General features: G+C 49.1%; 2 protein-coding genes and 1 non-coding gene across 3 annotated transcripts; 2 read left to right on the forward strand and 1 right to left on the reverse strand.

The window, feature by feature from the left end:
- The first annotated feature begins 964 nt into the window (after window positions 1–964).
- On the forward strand, window positions 965–7,926 carry AURKB (aurora kinase B). The gene is made up of 8 exons (XM_056863637.1): window positions 965–1,012; window positions 1,788–1,938; window positions 2,780–2,843; window positions 3,023–3,214; window positions 4,082–4,220; window positions 5,321–5,469; window positions 7,181–7,355; window positions 7,750–7,926. The coding sequence occupies exons 1-8, from the start codon at window positions 965–967 to the stop codon at window positions 7,924–7,926; spliced, it is 1,095 nt and encodes a 364-aa protein (XP_056719615.1).
- Window positions 7,927–11,914: 3,988 nt separating this feature from the next.
- Window positions 11,915–25,629, forward strand: VAMP2 (vesicle associated membrane protein 2). Its single transcript, XM_056863500.1, has 5 exons — window positions 11,915–11,943; window positions 20,009–20,129; window positions 23,011–23,169; window positions 23,937–23,988; window positions 25,494–25,629. Coding segments are annotated over exons 1-5 (351 nt in total). The 5' UTR covers window positions 11,915–11,941; the 3' UTR covers window positions 25,511–25,629.
- Window positions 24,442–24,514, reverse strand: TRNAF-GAA (transfer RNA phenylalanine (anticodon GAA)). Its single transcript has one exon. It is a non-coding gene; the product is annotated as a tRNA-Phe (tRNA).
- Window positions 25,630–26,028: the final 399 nt, after the last annotated feature.

Below are 26,028 nucleotides of genomic sequence, written 5' to 3' on the forward strand. Positions count from 1 at the left end.
CTAGGGCTTGGACTCCAGGCCCCTGATCATCCCCATCACTCTCCTCTGCACCTTCTCCATTCTGTCCACATCCTTTCTGAAGTGAGGCCTCCAGAACTGCACACAATACTGCAGGTGCGGCCTGACCAACGCGGTGTATGGGGGGACTATGACATCTTGCAATTTGGATGTTACGCCTCTGTTGACTCACCTCAAAATTGCATTAGCCTTTTTTGCCACTGCATCACACTGGCTGCTCATGGTCCACCTGTAGCTTATGGTCCACCTGTACCCCAAGATCTTGTTCACACACGCTCCTACCCAGAAGTGTATCCCCCATCCAGTATGCGTGCTTCTCATTTTTGTTGCCCAGATGTAGAACTCTGGACTTATCCTTGTTGAATTGCATCTTGTTCACATCCGCCCACTTTTCCAGCATGTTCAAAGCTCTGTTATATTCATACTCGATAATCTTTGCAACCCCGTGGAGTAGGCTGGTGTTTCTCTTCTACAGATGAGCATCAGAAACTTGGGGAAGAGGGGCTTGCTTATGGCCGCCTAGTGAGCTCATGGTAGATTTGAAATTTGAGTTGGGGGCTTTCTGGTTCTTGCCCTGTCCCTTAGCACCTGCTGTACCCAGATTCCCAACAGCAAAACATTGGATACCTACCTGGCAGCCGTCACTCAGCTCACACGCTTGGCAGGGCAATGGGTTGACACAATCAACCTATTTTTTTCCTTACCAGAGGTTTGAGACTCTTTAAAGGTAAGAGAAAATCGGGGTATAAAAAACAACTCTTCCTGTTCTTCTTCATCTGCAGATCTGGACTGCGATCTTTGCTCTGCGGCGGGTCGAGCAATTCGCGGGGCTTTCTTTCTGACTCAGTGCTGGAAACCAAGGCTGTGCCTTCTCTCTCTGGGATTTCTCAACCAAAGTCCTCTTGCGTACGTGGGAAAGGAAGTGAAAGGTCTTCTGTTACTCACAATGGCAAATAAGGAAAATGTGACGAGTACCTACCGCAGCCTTTCCAAAGTAAGCTAAGCTCTGTTTATTCCACTTGCCATTGCCAGTAGATAGGTGGGGGATTTTGCCTCTATTGGTGGGTGGCAAGGGGGTGCTGAGGAGTTATTCTAAATTGGGCATGCCAACAGCCATTGGTTTGGTACGTGTCTGCCCTAGCAAGGCAGCAGAGTCTCTTTTGTGAGTTTGCAGTATCTTGCTATTTATTTAAATGCATTGAATTAAATAGTTTATTATCCGCCTTTCTCAATCTATGAAAACATTTAGCTCCAGATATCTCCAGGATCTATCTGATAAAAGTTGTTTGCAACTTTTATTTCTGGCAGTATAAAGGAATACATTTTGAGTTCTGTTCTTTCAACTTTTTGTTCAGCAAAACCAGACAGAAAACCTTCAGAGATGTTTATCATTTATTGAAAAAAGGAGTCGTTCTCTTTATTAGGCAAGTTGCTAGAAAATGCAAGCATGTGAAAACTAACCCTATAAGCTGCTGCATAAACAAGTGCCAGAATTATCAAAGCTCTTACAATTTCTCAACCACTCTGTTCATCTCTTGTCTTGAAAACCCCGTGGAGTTGCCATAAGTTGGCTGTGACTTAATGGTACCTTCCACCAACACCACCACAGTTAATGGTACCTTCCACCACCACTGTTTGCTTGAAGGGACCAGAGCCACAAACTTCCTTTTTAAGGGGAGGGGCTCTAAATGTTTCAAAGACCTATTGAGAAAGTCTTTGTTCATGCCCCAAATACTTCTTGCTTCCTTTCTGCCGCCCCTCTCCTACAGTACCGGCTCGCCAGCACAACGGGCTCTCAGCGGGCTCTCGGCAAGAACAGCTGCACCCCGGCCAGCACTCCCTCGGGATCCCTCTTGATGCAAAGAGCCATTACCCACAGTGCGAAGAACAACCTGAAGTCTTCCAGTGTCCAGAGCATGGGTAGGAAACGCGTCTGGCTGGAGTGTTCAGCTTTAGCTGTGGGAGGGGGTGGAACTGTTCCAAACATGCCCAGGCATTCCAAACATATGGGAGGGGAGAAGGGTTATGGCTCAGTGGCAGTCACTCTGCTTGGCATACAGAAGGTCCCAGGTTCAATCCCTGGTATCTCCTGTTAAAAGGACAAGGTGGTCAGTGATGTGAAAGACCTTTCTCTGCCTGAGACCCTGGAGAGTCTGAGTGGACAACACTGACTTTTAATGGACCCATTGTCTGAAGGCAGCTTCAAGTGTGTGTTCATACCCTCAGACTTGGAGCAACCTGGGGGGGGGGGCTGTTAATAGCAAAGCGAGCTTAATGGCCCCTCCAAAGTTGTACTTTCTTTGCTAGGCTAGAGGCTCACTGGCTACTTCTGGAGGAAGAGCCAGTTTGGTGTAGTGGTTAAGAGCGGTGTTTGAAGCGGTGGACTCTAATATGGAGAACCGGGTTTGATTCCCCACTCCTCCACATGAAGCCAGCTGGATCACCTTGGGCCAGTCACATTCTGTCAGCCCCACAGAATAGGTACTGTAACATGCAAGACCTTTTTCTCAAGCCTGGGGAGGTGCTGCCAGCCAGATAAGACAAGACTGACCTTGAGGGGCCAAGGGTCAGGAGGAGGCAGCTTCGAACACACATGAAGCTGCCTTCTACTGAATCAGACCATCTGTCCAGAATTGCCTACTCTGGCTGGCTGCGGCTCTCCAGGATCTTAGGCGGAGGGTGTTTCACATCACATACAGCCTGGCCCTTTGGGCTGGAGATGCCAAGGGCTGATGGGTCCCTCTGCAATTTGTCTCCACAGCCCTCCCAGGCAGAGTACCGGTGGAGTCCAGCTCTACTGCCCAGGAACCACAGACAGAGGCCAGGTGAGGTCTCCTTTGGGGGGCTTCAGAAAAGTGGGGAAGGGGCTCTTCTACAGGAGGGGAGGGGTGTCACCAGATGTTCTAATTTCCAGTCACTCTGTTGTTTTCCCCTCACTTGCTCTGGTCACTGAATTGGTTCTCATCCTGACCAAACTCCTTTTCCGGTCTCCCTGCCGTTCCAGGAGGACCTTCACCATCAATGACTTTGAGATCGGGCGGCCACTCGGCAAAGGGAAGTTTGGCAACGTCTACCTGGCCCGGGTCAAGGAGACTCAGTTTATTGTGGCTCTCAAGGTGATCTTCAAGTCGCACTTGGAGAAGGAGGGCATGGAGCATCAGCTCCGGCGGGAGATCGAGATCCAGTCTCACCTCAGGTGTGGTGGGCTTTGTGGGCAGGGCCTGCAGAAGGTTTGAAGTGGGGCTGGGTGAGCTCTTCATTCAGCGGCTGATGAAAGGGTCCCCAACCTTTCTGAGCCTGCGGGCGCCTTTGGAGTTCTGACACAGGGTGGTGGGCCCAGCCACAAAATGGCCACCACAGGAGGTGGAGCCAAGTACATAAGCATACAAAGCTAAAGTGCAGAGGAGGGGCTGTGGCTCAGTTTGTAGAGCATCTGCTTGGCATGTAGAACGTCCCAGGTTCAATCCCCGGCATCTCCAGTTAAAGGGACTAGGCAAGTGGGTGATGTGAAAGACCCCAGCCTGAGACTGGAGAGCCGCTGCCAGTCTGAGTGGACAATACTGACCTTGAGGGACCAAGGGTCTGATTCAGTAGAAGGCAGCTTCATGTGTGTGTGTTCAGGGGACAAGAGGACTAACAGAAATACACCAGGAAGGAGTGAGAGGGAGAACGAAACCAACACTGTGGTTATTTTAATCTGCGCAGCCAATCAGATCTCCAGTGATCAGTCAGAAGCCCCACTGGCCAGGATCCCCATCTGGTCCCTCCCTTTTTCTTAAACCCTAAGGCAGGGGTTCCCAAACTTTTTGAGTCATGGAGCACTTTTCCAGAGAGAAATTCGTCACGGAGCACTAATTTTCACCTAGCACCTATATACTAAACGGAATAACAGTAGTATTTTTTCTTTCCAATCTCTTCGCGGAGCACTAGGAGATGTTTCACGGAGCACTTGGTGCTCTACGGAGCACAGTTTGGGAACCTCTGCCCCTGGGGATGGTTTTTTGTGTCTGTCTGCTGCCCCCTGCTGGTGGATCTGATCCCACACCTTCTTCCTTCTCTGCAGACACCCCAACATCTTGCGCATGTATAACTACTTTGACGATAAGAAGCGCGTGTACCTGATCCTGGAGTACGCCCCTCGCGGGGAGCTCTACAAGGACCTGCAGAAGCACAAGCGGTTTGACGAGGCCAGAAGCGCCACGGTGAGCTGGAGGGGAGGGACCAGGGTCGACGGGGGGACCTTGCAAGGGCTGGCTGGGAGCCCTGAAGGTCTTTCTGCAAGGAGGGCCCTGGAGTTTGCATGGAGCACGAGGAAGGGGGTCTCTGAGGCTAGGCTGGCCGTAGAGCGGGGAGGATGGTCAGGCAGGGCACAGGAGCAGCTTCGAGCACCCCCTCTTATACCCCCTTACAGTACACAGCACAAACGAGTAAGCTGAGCCCAGATACTCGCTACAAAGGCTCAGATACAGGAAGCTGCCTTCTACTGACTCAGACCCATCGATCCATCAAAATCGATATCATCTACTCAGACTGGCAGCCACTCTCCAGGGTCTCAGGTCTTTCATATCCCCTACTGCCGGATCCTTTTAACCAAAGATTGGCAGGGCTGAACTTGGGACCTTCTGCATGCCAAGCAGAGGTTCTACCATTCAGCCGCAGCCCGCTCCCTCGGCTCAGGCTTGGTCACCCAGTCTGTTGGTCAGGAGGCTTCTTGCAACCTTTATTTTTATTATGCTATTTATAAGTCTGCCCTTCTCACTAAGACTCAAGGCGGATTACATAAAAACATAAGAAAGGCCCTGCTGGATCAGACCAAGATCCATCAAGTCCAGCAGTCGGTTCACACAGTGGCCAACCAGGGGCCTCAAGGAAGCCCACAAACAAGATGAATGCAGCAGCATTCTCCTGCCTGTGTTCCAAAGCACCCAATAGGCATGCTTCTCTGAAACTAGAGAGAATAGGTGTGCATCATGACCAGTATCCATTTTTACTAGTAGCCATGACTAGCCCTCTCCTCCACGAACATGTCCATTCCCCTCTTCAAGCCTTCCAAGTTGGCAGCCATCGCCACATCCTGGGGCAGGGAGTTCCACCATTTAGCTATAACGCAAGTCCAGTACAACGAACAGGGTAGAACAGCCAATGAACAGTGAAATCAACTTGCCAATAACTTGCTGGACCTCAGCCACACTCCTGGTTTCAAGTGGGGTCTGAGTCAAGTTTGCTCTTAGTCTCTCTTTCGTCGATGCCACAAGGAAACTCCAGGTTCTTAGTCAGCGCCTCTTTGCTTTTACCCCCACAGTTCATGGAAGAGCTGGCTGATGCGCTCATCTACTGTCACGGGAAGAAGGTCATCCACCGTGACATCAAGCCAGAGAATCTGCTGATGGGGCTGAAGGGGGAGCTGAAGATCGCGGACTTTGGCTGGTCGGTGCATGCCCCCTCGCTCAGGTGAGTGGCACTCCTCACTCTGGGCCATGTGCCATGCCTGGCAGGCATTCTCTCTCCGGGGAAGTTTTGCCAAATCGCAACCCTTTCAGGCTTCAAAAAGACCTGTCGTCTTTATCTTGATTCCTGATACCTTTCTGGACACGGTTACCTGGGTAATTAAAATGTATAGGGGTGGCCTGGTCGTGTTAATATTTTTACTGGGCAGGGTTATTTTTCACTTGGGTCTTTATTTTGTGATTGCAGTGCTATAAGTTACCTGTTACTTGTTGGGAGACTAGAGTAAAAATGTTCAAAATAGGTCATCACAGTGGCTGCTGTTGGGAGGGGCCGTGGCTCAGTGGTAGAGCATCTACTTAGCATGCAGAAGGTTCCAGGGTCGATCCCCGGCACCTCCAGTTAAAAGGACCAGGTGTTTGGTGATAGGCAAGCCCTCTCTGCCTGAGACCCTTGTTAGCCGAAATGCACTTGGTTAAGGGGAATTGGCGCATAGATGGCAACTTCAATATTTATATAGCGGGATGCAACCAATGTATATCACAGTCCGTATCAGTGACCTTAAGAATAATGACAGAGGCAGGGGATTTCCAATTAAGAGAGTTTATGTAGTTCAAGCATTCAATGTGGCAACACAAACATACAGAGAATCTAGGAATCAAAAGGGAGGAGTAGAGAGACGTCTGCCCATGTGGCAGGTATCGATGAGGGGTAATACTGCAGCTTTCCTGTAGAGGAGATGTCCTGAGTTCCGTAGGCTAAGGTATTGGAAGAGAGGGGCAAGGAGGAGGGGTTCCCGGGGACTCGGCCAGCGAGGTGGGAGGGGAGCGTGGTCAGGCTGCGCAAAACCCAACCAACAGAGTGACAGCTAGAGTGCCAAGGGAAGACCTAAGGTAACATTATGGACTGAGGGGACCCCAGATATACTGTTCTTTAGGGGCGGGGTGATTGGATTACCCCTTCGTGGTTCCCGTGTGACAAAAGGTGACAAAAAGACTAATGGTCGGCTGCCGGGAGTGAGGCGATGGGCAATTTTGTAATACTATACCATGGAATTTCCATGGAATTGTGCAACTCTGAGATGGCCGGGGATCTCTCACAGATTGGATTAACGATCCTTCGCAATGACGCGCATATCTGTCTCCGGGGCGAGTCACTTTGCATAGCTGGAGGGGAGAGACTCTCTGTTGCTGTCTTGATTTCTTCTGATGGGATATCAATCATGTAGATGAAGCTGGGGTGTGTGTGTGTTGGTGGACGCTACGTGCGTGGCCGCTCTCTGCAAGATGGCTTCTGCTGGAACGATGCATTCAGGAAATGGAGTCTCTCTGGTTCACTGGAGGGGTTGACCTGGCCTCGGTTCCTCATTTGCCTGTCTTGCGCGATGCCTTAGGATCTGTCATGTCAGTTTCACTGGCGGGCGCGCGAGCCTTCCCCGTAGCATTTGGGGCTGGGCGCGCCTCAGAGGTGGCGGCGGCATGTGTCCATTTGTGGTTGCCATAGCCAGTCCGGGAGGCTGGCAACACCCTGGAGAGCCGCTTCCAGTCTGAGTAGGCAGTACTGACCTTGATGGATCGAGGGTCTGATTCGGTAGAAGGCAACTTCATGTGTTTGTATGAGTGGCGAGTCTATGGCTTGGAGAAACCCAGAGCTTCAGCCTTGGATGAAGGCCGGTCTATTAGGTTCCCTCCGTTTTAATTTCCGCTCCCTGCTTTAGGAGAAAGACCATGTGTGGAACGCTGGACTACCTGCCTCCTGAGATGATTGAAGGCAAACCTCATGACGAGAAGGTCGACCTCTGGTGCATCGGGATACTCTGCTACGAATTCCTGGTGGGGCACCCGCCTTTCGAGAGCGTCTCCCACACCGACACATACCGTCGCATTTTAGCGGTGAGCCAGTGCAACACTTAGAAGTTTGCACAGCCAATCAGAAGCCTTGCTTCTGTCTCTCCCCCCCCTCCCCCCGCTTTTAAAATACACTTTGTGGTGCAAAGAAAGGTTTTGGCACACGCCATGGAGCCCATGGAAACCATTTTGGGGAAGGGAAACCCAGTGCTACCTTAATGGGGAACCCCATCTTCACACTAAGAAGCAGTGGTAATTTTTTAACATAAGCACTTGGTGCAGAAGCTGCCTAGATGTTTCACAACATAGAAGCCAATCTCTTCTGTGTTTGCGTCATCTGCTTTGGGGAGTTCCGCAGTTCTTGCTCCTTGTGTAATTGCTACCCTCGTGAGTCTTGGATGTGGGCAGGCCCTGACCTCTATCAGTTCTTCCCCCACAGGTGGATCTCAAGTTCCCACCATTTGTGTCAGAAGGAGCCCGGGATCTGATCTCTAAGCTGTTGCGCCGCATCCCTGTTCAGCGGCTTTCACTGCAGGCCGTGAAGGAACACCCCTGGGTGAAAGCCAACTCTCAGCGGGTGCTGCCGCCGGTCTTCAGTTCTGCACCCTCAAACTAGCTGTACATAGGACTTACGAGGAGGATCCTGGATACAACGGAGGGACAGGAGTTGTCATATTAAACCTCCTCTGCTCTACACAATCCTTGCTGGAAGAGCTGAAGCGGACTGTAGCGCATGTTTCTTTTGCCTTCTGGGGGCTGTCTTCTGCCAGTTGCCTCCTTGGAGTATCTGGGAATTAATGGTAAAATTCCCTTCCCTGGCCTTGACTGGCCATGAACCCTTTTCGTTCTCCTTTTAAGAGAAACTTTTAGCTGGGCTCGTAAATTAAACATTGGTAAAACGTCTAATTAAAAACGTACTTTTTTAAACTTTCGGTCGTCTTGCGGTATTTTTCTAAGAGAAGTACGTATCTGATTTTTCTATTTATCTCTGTTCCACATGTGTCTCTCCCAATATATGTTATGATTGTATTGCAATAATTTGCAGATGGGTGTTTCTTAATACCATATAGGAAAAGGAGGTGGATCTGTAAATACTGGCATTTTCTCTCTGTGCACTCCCAGAAATGGATCCAGGGGGGTTGGCAGGAACGAGAAATAAGAACAGTGCCAGCGTGTGGAAGACATTTGGGTTTTCCATTTATCCCCTCTGAGATATAAACTTACTTTACAGTGAAGGACTGAACTCATGTCTGGGTGAAACTGTTTTCATTGTACACATCAAGAAAATTCCCTTCGGCTAAAAACAGAGCCCTGAAGCTTACGCTTCATTAGTTTCATAGTAGATCCACCACTGCTGGTAATATGGCACGGACTTCACTGCCTCATCCGCCTTATGAAAAGCCCTGCTGCATCAGACCAAAGTGCCATGGTATTTATTTTATTTAAGCATTTATAAACCACATTCTCTGCCATAAACAGCAGCCAAAAGCAGATGAGTTCTAAGTGCTGCATCCTTTGATAGGACAACAGTGATAAGCTAACAGTGCTATATACTGTACAAATGTAAACTTTACAGACGATAAAGATGTACTTTGGCAAACCTGAACGAGTATAGAATAATGCATTAGAAACAAATAAATAAATTTTATTTGCAGCTAGTATGCCAGATAAAACAGGTAAAACAAACTGACCAAACAGAGCAGATGTTTATAACCAAGGCCAGCAAAATTAGGAATCACCCAATTTCACATTTCCACAGACTGAGGAAGTACATTAAGGCAACGTAGCTTCTTTGCTACTGCGCAGTATTTTGCGACCTGGGTGGCGATTGGTGAGCTGTCTCCCAGAAGAAACCTTTTGGTCCATTCACCCTCATCACCAGAGACCATTTCCCTAATCAAACAAAGGTAAGGTAAAGGTCCCCTGTGCAAGCACCTGGTCATTCCTGAACCATGGTGTGACGTCACATCCCGACGTTTACTAGGCAGACTTTGTTTATGGGGTGGTTTGCCAGTACCTTCCACAGTCATCTTCCCTTTACCCCCAGCAAGCTGGGTACTTGTTTTACTGACCTAGGAAGGATGGAAGGCTGAGTCAACCTGGAGCTGGCTACCTGAACCCACCCTAATCAAAGGGGCAATAATATTGAAGCAGGCTGACTTGTAGAGGGGACATCTAAAAAATGCTGAGTGGTTTCCAGCTCCCCTGTGTTACACGGGCAAAGTCCACCAAGGGGATCTCCCTTCTAATATGGCAGATGGGCTGCATATCTGGCCAGTGTATAGGCCCTCCTATGTGTGTTCCTTTCCACGGAGTATAAATATGCAACTGATGCTAGAATATACCTGGAAAGTTTAGGTGATATAAATGCAGGGGATCTCAAAAGATCCATTTGACACTCGGTGTCTTTGACTCTCAAAAAGAGCCATGTTTCTTGGAATGACTCCACCTCAAATCAAACCAATTAAGGAATTATACCAGTATTCGATGACCACAGCTAGAACCCTGTTCGCAAAGTACTGGAAAGAGAAGACACCAGAATTAACAGAGTGGATTAGAAAAATGCTTGAATATGCGTCTATGGCAAAATTAACTAACCTGCTTCAAAAAAAGATGACGACCATAGTCAGGTGGCAACCCTTCTGTGATAGACATGTTTTACCTTAGTATCCGTGCTTGTATGTAAAGAAATAACTGTAGATCAAGATTATAATATTTTAGGTAATTGTCAGCTTTATTGCATAACAAGTGTGACTGAGAGAGAAAGTGAAGTGCCTGATCGTCCGTAGAGTCCAATAAACAGACAATTAGGAGGAGGTTAGAATTAAAGCAGTCAGTTCTTTATTTAGCTAAATAATAGAGCCGGGTGGGATAACCACTAATACCAGAGCAGAGAGTCACCATGAGAGAACAAAGGAGGGGAAGGATCCTTTATGCCTTAGGTTCGGGACAGGTACATTGCCTTACAAGGAAACATTTCATATAACAAAAAGACAAAAGAGCCAATACACAATTAGATACACAATTAATTAGCGTAGCCTATAATGTAGCCCGAAGGCATTCTTAGAAAGCACTTGTGTTCATAAGCGGGAAACAGAAACTACATTCCTAACTATAGATAAGAGAATCCATTCGCTAACCCAAGGACTGCTACGCTTAATATGCGAGGGGCCCCACCAGACAGGAAAGGTGTTGCAGCTTATAGTCTTCTGATGCCAACTTTCCCAAACATCCATGGCGTGTCTGTGCATGCGTGCTATATTAGCCCTTATACATGGGCACAACAAAAGACTATATATTCTGAATAGCGGAGATTAATCGTAAATTGTCAATGGCATATTATTTTTTGATGATGTCAATGGGATTCTGTCCAGACACGGGCCCAATAGGGTTGCCAGGTCCCTCTTCGCTATTGGCAGGATATTTTTGGGGAGGAGCCTGAGGAGGGTGGGGTTTGGAGAGGGGAGGGACTTCAATGCCATAGAGTCCAATGGCCAAAGTGGCCATTTTCTCCAGGGGAACGAATTTCTTTCACTTGGAGATCAGTTGTAAAAGTGGGAAATCTCCAGCCACCACCTGGAGGCTGGCAATCCTATCTCCAGGTGAACCGATCTCTATCGGCGGGAGATCAGTTGTAATAGCAGGAGATCTCCAGCTACTACCTAGAGGTGATAAAGTAGCAAAACAAGCACTGATGGCTAACTAATAATTCTTGTTGAATAATAAGGTTTACAAAGCACAATAAGGCAACAATATATACATATGCAAATACATTGTATGTAGCATATGTATATATTGTTGCCTTATTGTACTATGTAAACCTTATTGTTATGAAAGTCCTCCAAAATGTCCTATCTTTGACAGCCTTGCTCAGATCTTGCAAACTGAAGGCTGTGGCTTCCTTTATTGAGTCCATCCATCTCTTGTTGAGTCTTCCTCTTTTCCTAGCATGACGGTCTTTTCCAGTGACTCTTGTCTTCTCATAATGCGAACAAAATACGACAGCCGCAGTTGAGTCATTTTAGCTCTTCAACAAGGATTATTAGTTAGCCATCAGTGCTTGTTTTGCTAGTTTATAACCATATCTCAGCACAAGGTTTTATTGGATTACCAGTACCTGGAGGTTGGCAACCCAAGGGCCCAACTATGTGTCAATGCCTTGCCTCCCTCTTCCCCATCTTTTTTTTCTTTCTGTATCCTATACAAAAAATTAATAATTTTTTACAAAAGCAAAAAGTGCCATGTTTCTCAGGGTGGCCAGGTACCCCCCACCCCCCCATGCCTGAGCCTCCCCCTCCTGTTTCCCAGCAATTGCCTCAGGCTGCTGTTTGCTGCGGGGCCCAGACTGGGGAAGGGGTGTGTGTGTGTGTGTTTTGGTGCATTGGTGCATTAGAGGTCCATTGCACCCCTTTCCACACAGTTTGGGCTGCTTGAGGGGGGTGGGTGGAAAAATAGCCAACCAACATGGCGTCCCCCCCCCGCGCCTCCTCCTCTCCCCCCCCTCCGCCCAAGTGCCCGGATGTGAGCAGCCCGGCCGCCATCTTCCGCCTCGGCAGAGAGACCCGCACCGTTCGGTGGAGCGCGAGCCCCAGCAGTCCCCGCCGCCGCCGCCTCTTCAGCACCCCGCGGAGATGTGAGTATCGCTCCATGCAAGGCGCGGGGCGGCGTGCAATGCTCCCGGGGGTGCAGGGCGTCAGGTGCATGCCCGCTTTCGGGGCTTCTCCGCGCCCCTCCTCGCCGGGGAGAGGGCGACCGTGGTTCCCCCCCCGCCCACGCATCCCGCCCGCTGGCGTGTTTGTCGGGAGAAAAAAGGGGAGCTTCGTGGCCCGGGAATCGAGGGCTTGCAATTAATCCTGTTTGCATTAGCTGCTCTATGTAAAGGGTTCTTCCCTCCCCACCCTTCCCTCGAGGCTTGCCTTCTGTCAAAGAGCTCCAGGGCGTGGGAGGGGAAGCGCGAAATGCTTTCCCGATGCTGGTCTTTATAGGGGAGGGGGGCCCTTCCCCCCTGGACCCACCTTTGGATGGGGGGAATCGGGGCAAGGATGGGCAGGTGGTGGGAGCGAGATCGGGGGGTGGGGGCGCTCGGATCTCTGTGCAGGCAGGTGGACATGGGAGCCGGGAGGGATCAACTGGTTGCAGTGTTGCATTCCTCGCCGGCACCCCCTCCCCAGTAGGATCTGTTGTGCACAACAGATCTGGGAAATTGGGGCCCTGCATACTTATTTTAATACACTTGGGGGATAATTGGTTGACAATGTTGTATTTTCCTTAACTGCCAGGAGTCAGTGATGTCAGCGCCCCCCCCCCCAATTCCTGGGTGAATATGTGCAAATCTCTCAACCCATTTCGTACCTGGGGGTATAGGCGGCGGCGTGGGGGGGGGCGTTCATCAATAGCCAGCCTATCCTTTTCGGCCTTCCCCACCATGCAATCTCTTTCGGCTTGCTTTGAAGTGACGTTGCAATTTTCATTGAAATGCTTGAATGCATGAAGAAAACTATAACAGCCATTAGAAATGCATCCAGTCTGAAGATGCCCTTTCCCAAGACACCACCTACTCCTCCTTTTTCTTTCCTTTCCTCCATCCGTTCCCTCTTTTTTACATCTCTTCCCATTATCAAAATACCTGCAGGCGATAAAAATGAGCTCTCTGTGTTTGGTAAAAATAGTAACCTGTTCTCTGGATCTGAATCTTGTGTATCTGTTAGTCTGTGTGAAGGTGTGAGGTTGGATTTAAAGGGGGGGGGGTAGAGGTGTCTATGCTCCCTATCCATCTCATAAATGTCAAATTTGCCCGGCCCAGGGGAGAGGGATGGCTTCCAGGGCATTCTCCACCAGATGTTTGCTGGCTGCATCTGCTTTGATGCACGCTGCCTGCCTCCTACATCTGGGTCAGGTTTTTCCCCTTGATCGAAATGACCCCCATCCTCATCACGTTTGAAATACAGGAACTGGAAAGGGGGAGGGCATGCGTTTAAAACCGATGCTCCTTCTCCCCCCCCCCCCTTTACCCTCTTGAATATTTTTAGGTTTTGCCAACGCAAGCAATGCAGATGGGTGACGCTAAAAATACCCTTTTGGCAAAAGGCGGTACCTCTGCCTTCCCTGTTGTTGAATGGTTCCTTGTTTGTTCCCTTTAGGGGGCGGGTGGGTGGGAGGGGTGTTGTGTTCATGTTTTGCTTCTTAGCAAAGCTCCTGTGATTGTTGGCATCTTAATGCAAGAACTGCTAGGATTTGGAGGATTCTTTGCCCTTTTCCGTTTTATCAGGAGCCTGTTGGCTCCTCTGGTTTAGGTTTGGAAGGAAAACACATTCTGGAGGAGATAGGAAGGTCGAAGCCATGGGAGGGTTTGGAGGTGTGTGTGTGTGCAGATGGAGGGCGAGCTTTGTGGGTAGTAAAAAAAGAGTGAAGACGTTAGAGAGATCAAATACGGATTTTTATTTTATTCTTATTTTTTTTGCTCTGCATGTGTGGAACAGCAGTGTGGCACACACGGCCAGAAATTGCGTGGGCGCGATTTTGGGTCTACTGGGTTATGCTCAAAGCGTTGGGCATGGTGTTCTCTTTCTATACGGATGGAGAGAAAAATGAAAGACGGCTGGAAGAAGCCTATGCAGAAGAGGATACATTGGGGACATGTTAGTTAATTTCCTTTTTTTAAAGGATGGAGGAGGTACCATGGTCCCTCTTCAGAAAGCCCCTGTGCACTTGGCCAGAAATGTTCCCTCTGATTTTGGGGGTGAAATGGAGGGAGGGGGGTGCTTTTTGCAATAACAGAACTGTGGGCCGCTTGCCTGAGGCTCTCTGGGGCGTAATCGCAACCTCAGGCTCCAAGGACAACAGCTGTGACCAGATAATCATGCAAGGAAGACCTTGGTTTCTTGAAAGCAACTGCTGCAGCAATAAAATTTCCCAGTTTATTTTGAACAAACGCTTATTTTTTTTATTTTTTTAAAAAAGAAGGAGTTAAGGCTATTCACTCTAGGGAAGAATAATGTGATCTGGTAATTGTGTTGCCTTTCCTGTGTTCGTGGTTTTTGATTAAGGATAGTTTTTCATACGAGTAAGTCAGAGGACCAGGGAGGAGGTGATGGGAAAGACCTTCCTCTGCCTGAGACCCTGGAGAGCCACTGCTGGTCTGTGTAGGCAATACTGACTGTGATGGGCCAAGGGTCTGATTCAGCATAAGGCAGCTTCATGTGTCAAAAGCTGTACAGTTATATTTTATCTTCAAAAATTGCCTTACTACTTCAAGCACGAATGATCAGTGGTTGTAGTGAGGCTTTTTAAAGGAGTCTTGCTGACCTGCCTGCCTAGACAATTAAATCTTAGTTATTTACTTCATCTTTCTCCCCAGTGGGGATCTAGTAGAGCTTACAGCATTCTCCTCTCAGTCATTTTATCCTCACAACAACCCTGTAAGGTAGGTGAGGCTGAGAGCATGGGACTGGCCCAAGGTCACCCAGCGAGTTTCCATGGCAGAGCGGGGATTCGAACCTGGAGTTTCCCGGATTCTAGTTCGACACTAATCACTACACCACACTGGCTGACAGTGGTCAGATTCTGAACTACTTAAGCTACAGAGGTGTATGTTGAGTCTGTGCTCAAGAATATTTGGGGAACTCCAGGCCGTTTTTGCTCCCTGTTCCAAATTATGTGATTTAACATTTCTTCCTGCCACAACTTGCGCCCGAATACTTTCCCTCATGATTCACCTGCTTCACTGAGAGCCAGTGTGGTGTAGTGGTTAAGAGCGGTGGTTTGGAGTGGTGGACTTTCATCTGGAGAACCGAGTTTGATTCCCCATTCCTCCACGTGAAGCCAGCTGGGTAACCTTGGACTAGTCACAGCTCTCTTAGAGCTCTCTCAGCCCCACCTACCTCACAGGGTGTCTGCTGGGGGAAGGGAAGGTGATTGATTCTTCCTTAAGTGGTAGAGAAAGTCGGTATAGAAAAGCCAACTCTTCTCCTCCTCCTTCCTCCAGCGTCAATAAGACTTGATTGCAGGATTTTGGTTTGGGGAGGGGGCTGTGGCTCAGTGGTAGGGCCTGTGTTTGGTACAGAGAAGGTCCCAGGTTCAATCCCTGGCATCTCCAGTTAAAGGGACTGGGCAAGTAGGTTATGTGAAAGACCTTTGCCTGAGACCCTGGAGAGCTGCTGCTGGTCTGAGTAGACAATACTGACTTTGGTGGACCAAGGGTCCGATTCGGTATAAGGCAGCTTCATGTGTTCTTTTGGATTTACCGTTCCCCCTCCCATGGGAAACAGTTCTCACAGTCTGGGGAACTCCATATCTCTCTCCCCATATGCCCCTGTGACTCAGTTATACTTTCCTGGTGGCCACCTTTTGGCATCTTCCCCCACCCAGGGGCGCCCATTTGGAGTCTGCTGTAGCCTGTTCCATTTCTGTAGGAGATCCCGCTCGAGGCGGCCAGCTCCCCCAGGAAGTGAGGGGTGGGGCCACCATCTGCCAGAGGTGCAGTAAAGCCTCCTTTGTTTGCAAAGGCAAAAAGAGCCCTTAACTTACCAGAGGTGAGTTTCTCTTCCCAGGATGTGGGCCTGTGCTTGGAGCGGCACAGAACCTCAAAAGAATGCTTGATCTTATTTTTTTTAAAGGGGTGGGGGAAAGCCTGGAGGCCTCGCCTACTGTGGGATCATAACAGATCCCGTTCTTCCAAGCGACTGGTAAACAAGCAGAGCTGCAGAAGCCGGCTTGGTGTGACCTTGCTGTGTTTAAAACAAAGGGCCTAGTCAGGAGATGATTCATCACCCTTTTATCTGGTGTGAAGTCACTCTTCCAGAGGCTGGTCATTCCACCCTTGTAGAGGACTCCACCGAAGGGTGTGTAGCCCACAAGCAGTCTTGTCCCAGATTTATTTTTTTTTGTTTTTCCCTGACTGAAAGGGGAGAGAGAACAAATTTGTGTAAAAGCTTCCCAGCCAGGTTATCTTGGGGTGAGGCTTGTTAGCCATAGGGGAACAGCTCTTTGCAAATGTCAGTTGCAAATGTCCCTTCCCTGGCCTCTGCTTTCAATGCCTGCCCTGCCATTCATTATTGAGTACTGCCAAGTTGGTTCCCCATCTGTACCATCCATCTCTTTGCCAAATATTAACAGCCATGAGGCTTGGATGTGTTCGTTCATAGCTTTAATTGTGCTTTTATTTGCTGTGATAGGTTCCTCACACTGCTTTGGTGGTTGTGAGCATTTTGCTTGGTGGCCGGCTCAAGAAGCCGCCTTATCCTGAGTCTCAGACCCTGGGTGTCTCAAGGTCAGTCCTGTCTGCTCTGGCCACGAGTAGAGGATCCTGGGGACGGTGGCTTTGATTCTGATGTGTCATAAAAATAATGAATGAGCTGGAGATGGATGCCTTAGGGCGATGTGAAACGTTAAACCGTAAACAATTAAATGTACATTAAATGATGTGAAACATTAAACAATAAGGACTCGTTTCATAGGGACCACCAGGGTCATCTAGTCCAACCCCCTGCACAATACAGGAATTTCACAACTACCTCCCCCACACACCCCCAGTAACCCCTATTGCATGCCCAGAAGATGGCCAAGATGCCCTCCCTAAGGTCATAGAATCAGTATGCACCACCCCATTGTGTGGTAGAAAGCCCCATTGAGTCACAGCTGACTTATGGCGACTTCTTAGGATTTTCAAGGCAGGAGGCGTTCAGAGGTGGTTGGCCTTTGCCTGCCTCTGCATCACGACCTAGGGTGATTTGGGGATTCAAGCCCCTCAGCAATCTAGTGGGATTTGTGGGGTCACCTCACTTTGGTGTCCTTTGTGCAAAACCTAATATTTTGACTGGCATCTCTGTAGGACACCTTATTCAAGGGATGGATGAGTTGGGGGTGGCTTGAAGCTCATTTGGGTTGCAGGCTGTTTAACAGGGAGCTGGGGACCAACTTCAGCCTCATCCTGATGCCCCTTTCTCTCTGTGGCGGGTTTTGAGGGTAGGTTCTGGGCCACATTGGCTGTTCTCCTTATCAGTGGTGGTCACAGGTGGTTGCCAAGCAGATGTTCCCAGTACCCAGAAAAACCTCCTCCTCCAGGGAAGATTGGCCTACAGCTGCAGGGGTCTTTTGTACCCTGCCCAACACTGTGCAGTTCTGGCAAAGTTTTGGGGGTGACATCCTCCCCAGTTATTCATTTTGCCCTTCCAGAACTCCCTGAACTTGAGATCTGGCCTGCGAGTCTGTCAACATCTCCTGTTGGCAAGTTGATTGGATTCCTTGTTCTCTTCCTGGTTTCCTCCAGGTTTCTCTTTCATATCTAGTTCTTATCCATTGTGCTGAGGCTTTGTTGAGGGTCAAACAGTTAAGGACCACAGGATATCAAAGATCCCAAAACCTGCTCCATTTCCTCCTTTGTGCAGTTCTGTCTTTTTAGAGAGCCAGCGTGGTGTAGTGGTTAAGAGCAGTGGTTAGGAGTGGTGGAGTCTGATCTGGAGAACCGGGTTTGATTCCCCACTCCTACACATGAGCAGCAGATGCTAATCTGGTGAACCAGGTTGGTTTCTCCACTCCTACACATAAGGCCAGCTGGGTGACCTTGGGCTAGTCACAGCTCTCTCAGCCCGACCTACCTCACAGGGTGTCTCTTGTGGGGAAGGGAAGGTGATTGTAAGCTGGTTTGATTCTTCCTTAAGTGGTAGAGAAAGTCGGCATATAAAAACTAATTCTCCTTCTTTTTTGACTGCAGAGCTTTTTTGTGGTTTTGTAAATTTGGCATTCTGTGCCTGAGGCATGGGGAGAAAAGCATTGTGGAGGGCACTCCAGTAGGTCAGTTTAGGGTGTGCATTTGTGTATATTAACTTGCTTTGTGTGATCCATAACCGCAAGGCATGAAGAGGGGCAAAGTGTTTCGCAGGGCAATGGAGCCTCCATTTCATGCCCACAGGAAGCCTAGATTCTTAAGTCTGGTTCTCACCGCGGTGAGTCAGTGTGCGCGTGGGCAGGACTGCTTCAGACTGCAGGTGGGAGCTCACACAAAAAGGACTCACTCCGCATCCAAAGTGCTCACATTATGGAAAAGGCCGGGCTAGAACTGGTTTCCCTGACAAGCTGCTTTTATATGTGGAGAGAATGTTTTTGGTGTGCAGGATTATTGCCAAGTCAGCCCTCAACTGCAGTCAAGTGGGTACAACTAGGGTTGCCAACCTCCAGGCAGGGCTTGGAGATCTCCCAGAATTGGCAGCTGATCTCCAGATATGTTGATGGATTCTGTAACGGTAGAAACTGCATAGCATGCTACAGAAGAAGAGTTGGTTTATATATGCCGACTTTCTGTACCACTTAAGGCAGAATCAAACTGGCTTACAATCAACTTCCCCTCCCCACAACAGACACCTTGTGAGGTAGGTGGGGCTGAGAGAATTGTGACTAGCCCACAGTCACCAAGCTGGCTTCATGTGGAGGAGTGAGGAAATCAACCCGGTTCACCAGATTAGCATCCACCACTCATGTGGAGGAGTGGGGAATCAAACCTGGTTCTCCAGATCAGAGTCCACCGCTCCAAACCACCACTCTTAATCACTACACCATGCTGTCTTCCAGTGACTAGTAAGCTACAGTAGTGACCAAGGGTGTCTTACACAGTACTCTGCTTCTTTCAGAGGTAACCGAAGCTCCCATGCCCTAACCGGTGAGAGGCTAGCTCAGACCAGTGTAGTGGGAGTGATGGTTTGTTCACACCCCTACCCCAGCATTGGCTGGAATGGAAAAGTTCACTTGGGGAGTGCATCTCTCATATGACTCCTCCCAGCATTGGAAATCCACCAATGAAGCCCTGTTTTAGGTCTGAAGTGGGTCTCACCAGCAAGCAGGGCCTTCTCCGTGGTGGGCCCTGTGTTCTGGAATGCCCTTCCACTGCATGCTAGCTCCTTCTCTGACCACCAGTTCATAAGCCATTTTTTCATGCCTGCAAGGGTTAACTTTGGCTTTGTGCCTTCACTCTGCCTTAAAAAAATTTTTTTTTTAATGCATCTGTACGGGTTTTCGGGAGCATCTGTTTGCTAGCTAAAGCTCCCTGCAAGTTACTAGGCAATTTGTGGGCCAGATCTTAAGGTGTCAGCTGTACACCCCCTGCCAGCTGTGGTTTGCTAACACCTCTGCATTCAGTATATGTCATGCAAATGTTTCATAGTATATTGGCAGGCAATTGAGAGCCAGTGTGACATAGTGGTTAGAATGTTGGACTAGGATCTGGGAAATCCAGGTTCGAGTCCCCACTCTGCCATGAAAGCTCGCTGTGGGTGATCTTGGGCTGGTCACATACTTGCAGCCTAACCTATCTCACAGGGTTGTTGTGAGCATAAAACAGAGGACAGGAGAACGATGTAAGCCGCCTTGTGTCCCCACTGGGGAGAAAGGCGGGGTATAAACTAAGTCAGTGAATAAATAACTTTTTATGTGTGTGCTAGTCACTTTGGGGAAGTTTGCAAGATTGGTGTGGACCTTAAGCATTATTTATTGACCTCTTGCTATGACAGTCACACTCAGTTTTGACTGCTTAATCTCATGAAGGCTAATGGATTAAACTTGCAGTCGTTCCAAAGCCCCCCCCCCCGCGATGCGTTTGTAGTCGTTCCGAAGGGCCCCCCAATGCTTTGTAGACTATTTGGCTTCCTGCGAGAGAGCTGTACAATAGTGTGCAGGGACTAAATTGCTCTTTTTGTTCACTCCCCCAGGTCAGCTCCTGCTGCTGCTGCACCCCCCGCTGCTGGAGGAGAGGGGGGTGGCCCTCCTCCCCCACCCCCCAACCTCACCAGTAACAGAAGACTCCAGCAAACACAGGCGCAGGTCGATGAGGTGAGAAGCTCATGCTGCCCTCGAGGAAGGAATTAGGAGAGCAGAAAAATAACTTCTGGTGGTCTCCATCTTGTGATGGGGAAGCGCATGAGCCACGTGCCCCGCACATATGAGCACATGGGTCTAGAACATGCTCTTTTCTCCACCCCATGTTATCTTGGTGTGTGGTGCAGAGGCCATAGATTGCAGTCCTAGAAAATTGCCCAGAGGAAGGCTGAATTGGTGCATTTTGCACAGATCCAATTGGCTCCTGACCCCTTTTTTTTGCACGTGGCTTGGCTTGCTTGCACCACCTATTGGGAGCCCTTTGCGTGGCACCTCTGTGGTCCAGCTCTTCTCTGGTGCTTCTGGTTGTGTTGTAGAGCAGCGGGGAGGTGGGTGGCCCTTCATCAAGTTGCATGTCCCAGCCCTGAGGAGCTTAAAGTTCAACGCAAGGAGAGGGGAAGATCGGAGAGGAGGGCAACATGGCATGAAAATGTATCCTATTCAGTCCCAGACTCTTAAAAAGGTAAAGGTAGTCCCCTGTACAAGCACCAGGTCATTACTGACCCATGGGGTGACGTCATGACGCTTCCTAGGCAGACTATGTTTTTACGGGGTGATTTGCCATTGCCTTCCCCAGTTGTCTACGCTTTACCCCCAGCAAGCTGGGTACTCATTTTACTGACCTCGGAAGGATGGAAGGCTGAGTCAACCCTGAGCCATTTCCCTGAATCTGTCTTCTGTTGGGATTGAACTTAGGTGATGAACAGATCTTGGACTGTAGTACTCTGCACCACGGGGCTCCTGCCTCTTAGGGTTACTGTATTTGGAGATCTGTGCTCATAGCTGGAGTGTCCAATGAGCTGGTCCTCTCTTGTTATAAGACTCTGGGGTGCGTACTGCCCTGTACAAGGTCTTATTGTTCATCGGTCAAGGCCAGTATTGTCTACTCCAACCGGCAACAGAACTTTAGGGTCGGGCAGAGAGAGGCCTTTCCTCCACATTACCGCTACAAATCTTCATAACTGGAGATACCAGGGATTGAACTTGGGACCCTATTCATGCCAGCCTCATGCCCTCTTCCACTGAGCTCTGTGTTGGACCAGGGCCTAACATTTGTTTTTAAATTATGCCTAGGAATTTCAGATATTCCCCCTCCTCCCTGAACGGCTGGCTTGCCTCTGTGCATGAATGCCGGCAGAGAAAGAAATTTGGCTTCTGCTGGTTGGGCTGGCCCTTTAAAAATCTTGGCCTCAGGATGCCATGTTGAAAAAACACATTCCTGGATGCTGTTTTCGAGTGGGCGCAGGGGTGCCCCTGAAGGCGCTGATTATCTTTCAGGCTTTGCATTACTTCTGTTCCTTTTTTGTCTGTTTGCATTTCCCCCCGCCTTATTTCAAGGACTCACTGTCTTGGGGTGTGTTATCCTTCTGACAGCCTTTTTCAGGTAGGCCAGACTGCTTCTCAGGAGGCTTCATAGCCAAGAAGTGATCTCACTTCCCTGTGCCTAAACCCAGCAAATGAGGTTTCACATCCGATAGAGGCAACGAAGTTTGTTCATAATTGTCTGGGAGTCTTCCATAGCAGCAGCAGTTTACATTCTTCAGCTCATATCGTTCTCCGCAAGCTTCATAGCCAGTAAAAAGGTAAAGGTCCCTTGCGCAAGCACCGGGTCATTCCTGACCCACGGGGTGACATCACATCCCAACTTTTACTAGGCAGACTTTGTTTACAGGGTGGTTTGCCAGTTCCTTCCCCAGTTGTCTTCCCTTTACCCCCAGCAAGCTGGGGACTCATTTTACCGACCTCGGAAGGATGGAAGGCTGAGTCAACCTTGAGCCGGCTACCTGAAACTAACTCCCATCGGGATCGAACTCAGGTCATGAACAGAGCTTGGACTGCAGTACTGCAGCTTACCACTGTGCGCCACAGGGCTCATTCATAGCCAGTAGGATAATTTATTGTATTTTATTTTTATTATTTTATTACACTTATATCCCTCCCTCCCCAGCAAAAAGCCAGGCTCAGGGCAGTTTACAACATTCTTAAAACACAAATGCAACAAAAACATAATAAATCGTTTAAAACAAAGCTCACAAATAAACCAGCCCCATATAACCATGAAAATATCAAAAACAAACATCAGAACATCTGGTGCACAAATCGTGATGCATTGCAAATATGGTCTTTAGAATGCTCTGCCATAAGATGAATCCAGAAGCTCACGGGCAGCATTCGTCCATAGCTGTGCAGTAAGCTGATTGTCAGGATCTCAGCCAAGTTGTGTGGACTTGGGTTGACTCTGGTTACTCCCTCTGGCCTTTCCACCATTGTCTTGCGCATGGCTTGGACCAGGAGGGGCGGAGTCCGTCCTTCACTTTACAAGCAGCCTTTCCAGATCTTGCCCAGTGCAGTAAGAAAGCAGACCCTGGCCCTCTCTTAAGGTCTTTGCACTCATGAGCCTGCCTTATACTGATTTAGGCCCTTGGTCCATCAAGGTCATTATTGTCTACTCAGACTGGCAGCGGCTCTCCAGGGTCTCAGGCAGAGAAAGGTGTTTCACATCACCTGTCGGGTCCTTTAACTGGAGATGCCAGGGATTGAACCTGGGACCTTCTGTATGCCAAGCAGAGACTCTGCCACTGAACTACAGCCCTTCCTTTGCACATGCTGGATGATTCAGAGGGGGGCTGGGTTGACATTTTTCTCCCAGTAGGGTCAGAGATAGGGACCCTTCCTTCTCGAGTTCCCTTGCAGTGTTTGAAGGATCCAGAGTCTTTCATGTTATGTGAGGCAAAGGGGTCATCACCGGAATTCGATCTCAGGGCATCATCCTTGATTGTATTTGTGGACAGCTGAGTGTATCATCCTCTCCTACCCCCTCCTCTCCTCATTCCAGGTGGTGGACATCATGCGGGTGAATGTGGACAAGGTGCTCGAGAGGGATCAGAAACTTTCGGAGCTGGATGACCGCGCAGACGCCCTGCAGGCCGGAGCCTCCCAGTTCGAAACCAGTGCCGCCAAGCTGAAACGCAAGTACTGGTGGAAGAATCTAAAGGTAATGTGAAGAAAGAGAGCCCCCAAACCACTGAGCAAATGCTGCCCTTTGATTATGCTGATGTAGTCCATCCCTCTAACCGGTCACCTCCTTAAGGGATAATTTGGACAGTGGGTTCTCAGAAAATGCTCAACACCAGAATCTTTTTAACTCCATAAAAACATCAGAAGGACCCTGCTGGATCAGACCAGCGGTCCGTCTAGTCCAGCATCCTCTCTCCCACCAGTTCCTCTGGTAATCCAACAACAGGGCGTAGAGCCGAGGCCTTCCCCTGAAAAGAACCTAAGAAGATCCCTGCTGGGTCAGACCAGTGAGGGTCCATCTAGTCTCACACAGCGGCCAACCAGTTCCTCTGGAGATCCAACAGAGGCCGAGGCCTTCCCCAGATGTTGCTTCCTGGCCCTGGAATCCTGAGGTTGACCATCACGGGGTCTTTAGGTTCTCTTTAGTCCTCATGGCTAGTAGCCATTGATCAACATCTCCTCTGTGAATCTGTCTCATCCCCTTTTAAAGCCATCCAGTCTTGATCCTGGAAAACGTAAACAGAGTAGTGGATGTGGGGGCCTCTGAGCATGCACACAGTGCTTCTGTATTGAATGACTCAGAGCCTGCCACCATGTCTATGGGACTGGGGTAGGAATTTCTTTGTGAGAGTCGCTCTTTCGGGGAGGGCTCAGGGTCTCTGCATCCCCACAGAGTAGGCCATCCTGTCTCCTCTCCCACGTGAGTGGTCCTTATTTTAACCTTCTCTCTTTTTCTTCTTGCAGATGATGATAATTCTGGGGGTGATATGCACCATTATCTTGATCATTATCATCGGTGAGTGGGGGGGGGCTGCCTACCCTGTTCATGGGTGCCCTCAATCTGGGCTCTGGTCAGAAGTGTGCATGGGTGTTGGCCAAGACCTGCTGTGCGTCTCTTGCAGGCCGAAGCAGTGCCTCGGCGAGCCTGCAGATTGCTGTTGCCCTCCCCCATATATTCAGAGGACACTGCCTATTTGCCTTTAATTGTAGAGAAGGTGCCCCTCCTCATTTTCTGAACATTTCTCAGCACATGAACACATGAAGCTGCCTTATACTGAATCAGACCCTTGGTCCATCAAAGTCAGTATTGTCTACTCAGTGTGGCAGTGGCTCTCCAGGGTCTCAGGCCTTTCACATCACCTACTTGCCTGATCCCTTTAGCTAGAGATGCCGGGGATTGAACCTGGGACCTTTTGCATGCCAAGCAGATGCTCTACCACTGAGCCATAGCCCCTCCCCAAACCTCTTTTGCTGAAACCTGGGATCGAACCAGGGACTTTTAGATCTTCAGTCTAACGCTCTCCCGATTGAGCTATTTCTGCTACTCCATTGTCCTTTGGGAGGTGGGCGACCCTTTAAAATTTATTGTATTTATGTTATTTATAGTTCACCTTTCTCACAGACGCTCAAGGCGAGTTACACATAGTGAGCTAATATATGAATGCATTGATTAATCACTGTCCTATTTTTTTGTGATTGTATTAGCTCACTATATGGGCACTTTCACACTTGCTAAATAATTCACCTTCAAAGCACTTTATGGCTGGATTTTACTGTGTGAAATGGCAGAATCCACTTTCAAACAATCGTTAAAGTGGATTGAAAATGGATTGAAAGTGCATTATTTAGCATGTGTGAAAGCATAACCCACCTTGAGGGTCTGTGAGAAAGGCGGACTATGCCCCACTTCCCTCACAGGGTGACTGTTGTGGGGAGGGGAAGGGAAAGTGATTGTAAGCTGGTTTGATTCTTCCTTAAGTGGTAGAGAAAGTTGGCATATAAAAACCCACTCTTCTTCTTCTGGAGCCTGCCATGTGTTTTTAAAAAGTGGGTAGGGCCAGGTGGGGGCTGCTTGGCTGTGCAGATTTAAAAGGCATCCTATTAAACATTGTTTCTGCCTTAAATGTTGAAGAGTTACTGTGAGACTTGCACATGCTCCGTGAAATTTGTGGATGGCTCCTCCTCTTTTGACAGCCATTTTGTGGTTGTTCCCACCACCCTGTGTCGGAATGCCAAAGGTGCCTGCAGGGTCAAAAAGGTTGGGGACCCCTGTGGGGAGGGGGCTGGATGTGGGTATGGTAGTCTTTGCTGCTTGGAACCTAGGCCCGGTTGCACCCCAGGACTTGTTTTGGGATGCATTTGCAACAAGCTGGAGGGATCAGGGATCCCTGTGTCTTTCCTGGGCACCTGCTCCTACCTGCTGAGGTAGTAACGTCCGCCTTTGCAGGGAGAGAACAGCCGAGCCGAATCTCCCTTTCTGTTAACGGTCCTTTTGCTTTTCTCCCTCTCTCTCTCCTGCAGTCTACTTCAGCACTTAGTGGAATCTACGGAGCCATTTCCCATCCAGGAGCAGCGGCCGGGAGAGGCGCGAGGGGGGTGACGCATCCCCCCCTCCTCTAGATCTCAGCCATATCTTCCAGCCCCGCCCCCCCACACCTTACACCCTCCCTCCCCTCCCTGTTACCCCTGTGTGTGTGTGTGTGGGTTTGCATTGCGTGTGGGTGTCCTGTAAATAGCCTGATTTGTTATTTATACATATATATATATATATAATATTAATAATATATTTTGTCTGTTTGTAGATTTATTACTAGACTTTCCATGTGTCATGGAATCTCCCTCCCCCTTACCACCTTCTGCCAACGCCCCCAACTCCTCTCCCTCAGATGGTGTTTTTTCAATGTCTTGATTTTTAATTACAATCTTTGAGGACCAAGGATTTCCCTTCCTCTCCCCTCTTAGTCGGGCTCAGAAATTCCTCGATGCCTCTAGCCATTGCTTGCCCCCCCCCCCCAGTTGTCATGTGGATGCCTGTGGCTATTCATGTTCGGCTTTT

The sequence above is a fragment of the Euleptes europaea genome, chromosome 18 (assembly GCF_029931775.1).
Source record: "Euleptes europaea isolate rEulEur1 chromosome 18, rEulEur1.hap1, whole genome shotgun sequence".
NCBI classification, from domain to species: Eukaryota; Metazoa; Chordata; class Lepidosauria; order Squamata; family Sphaerodactylidae; genus Euleptes; species Euleptes europaea.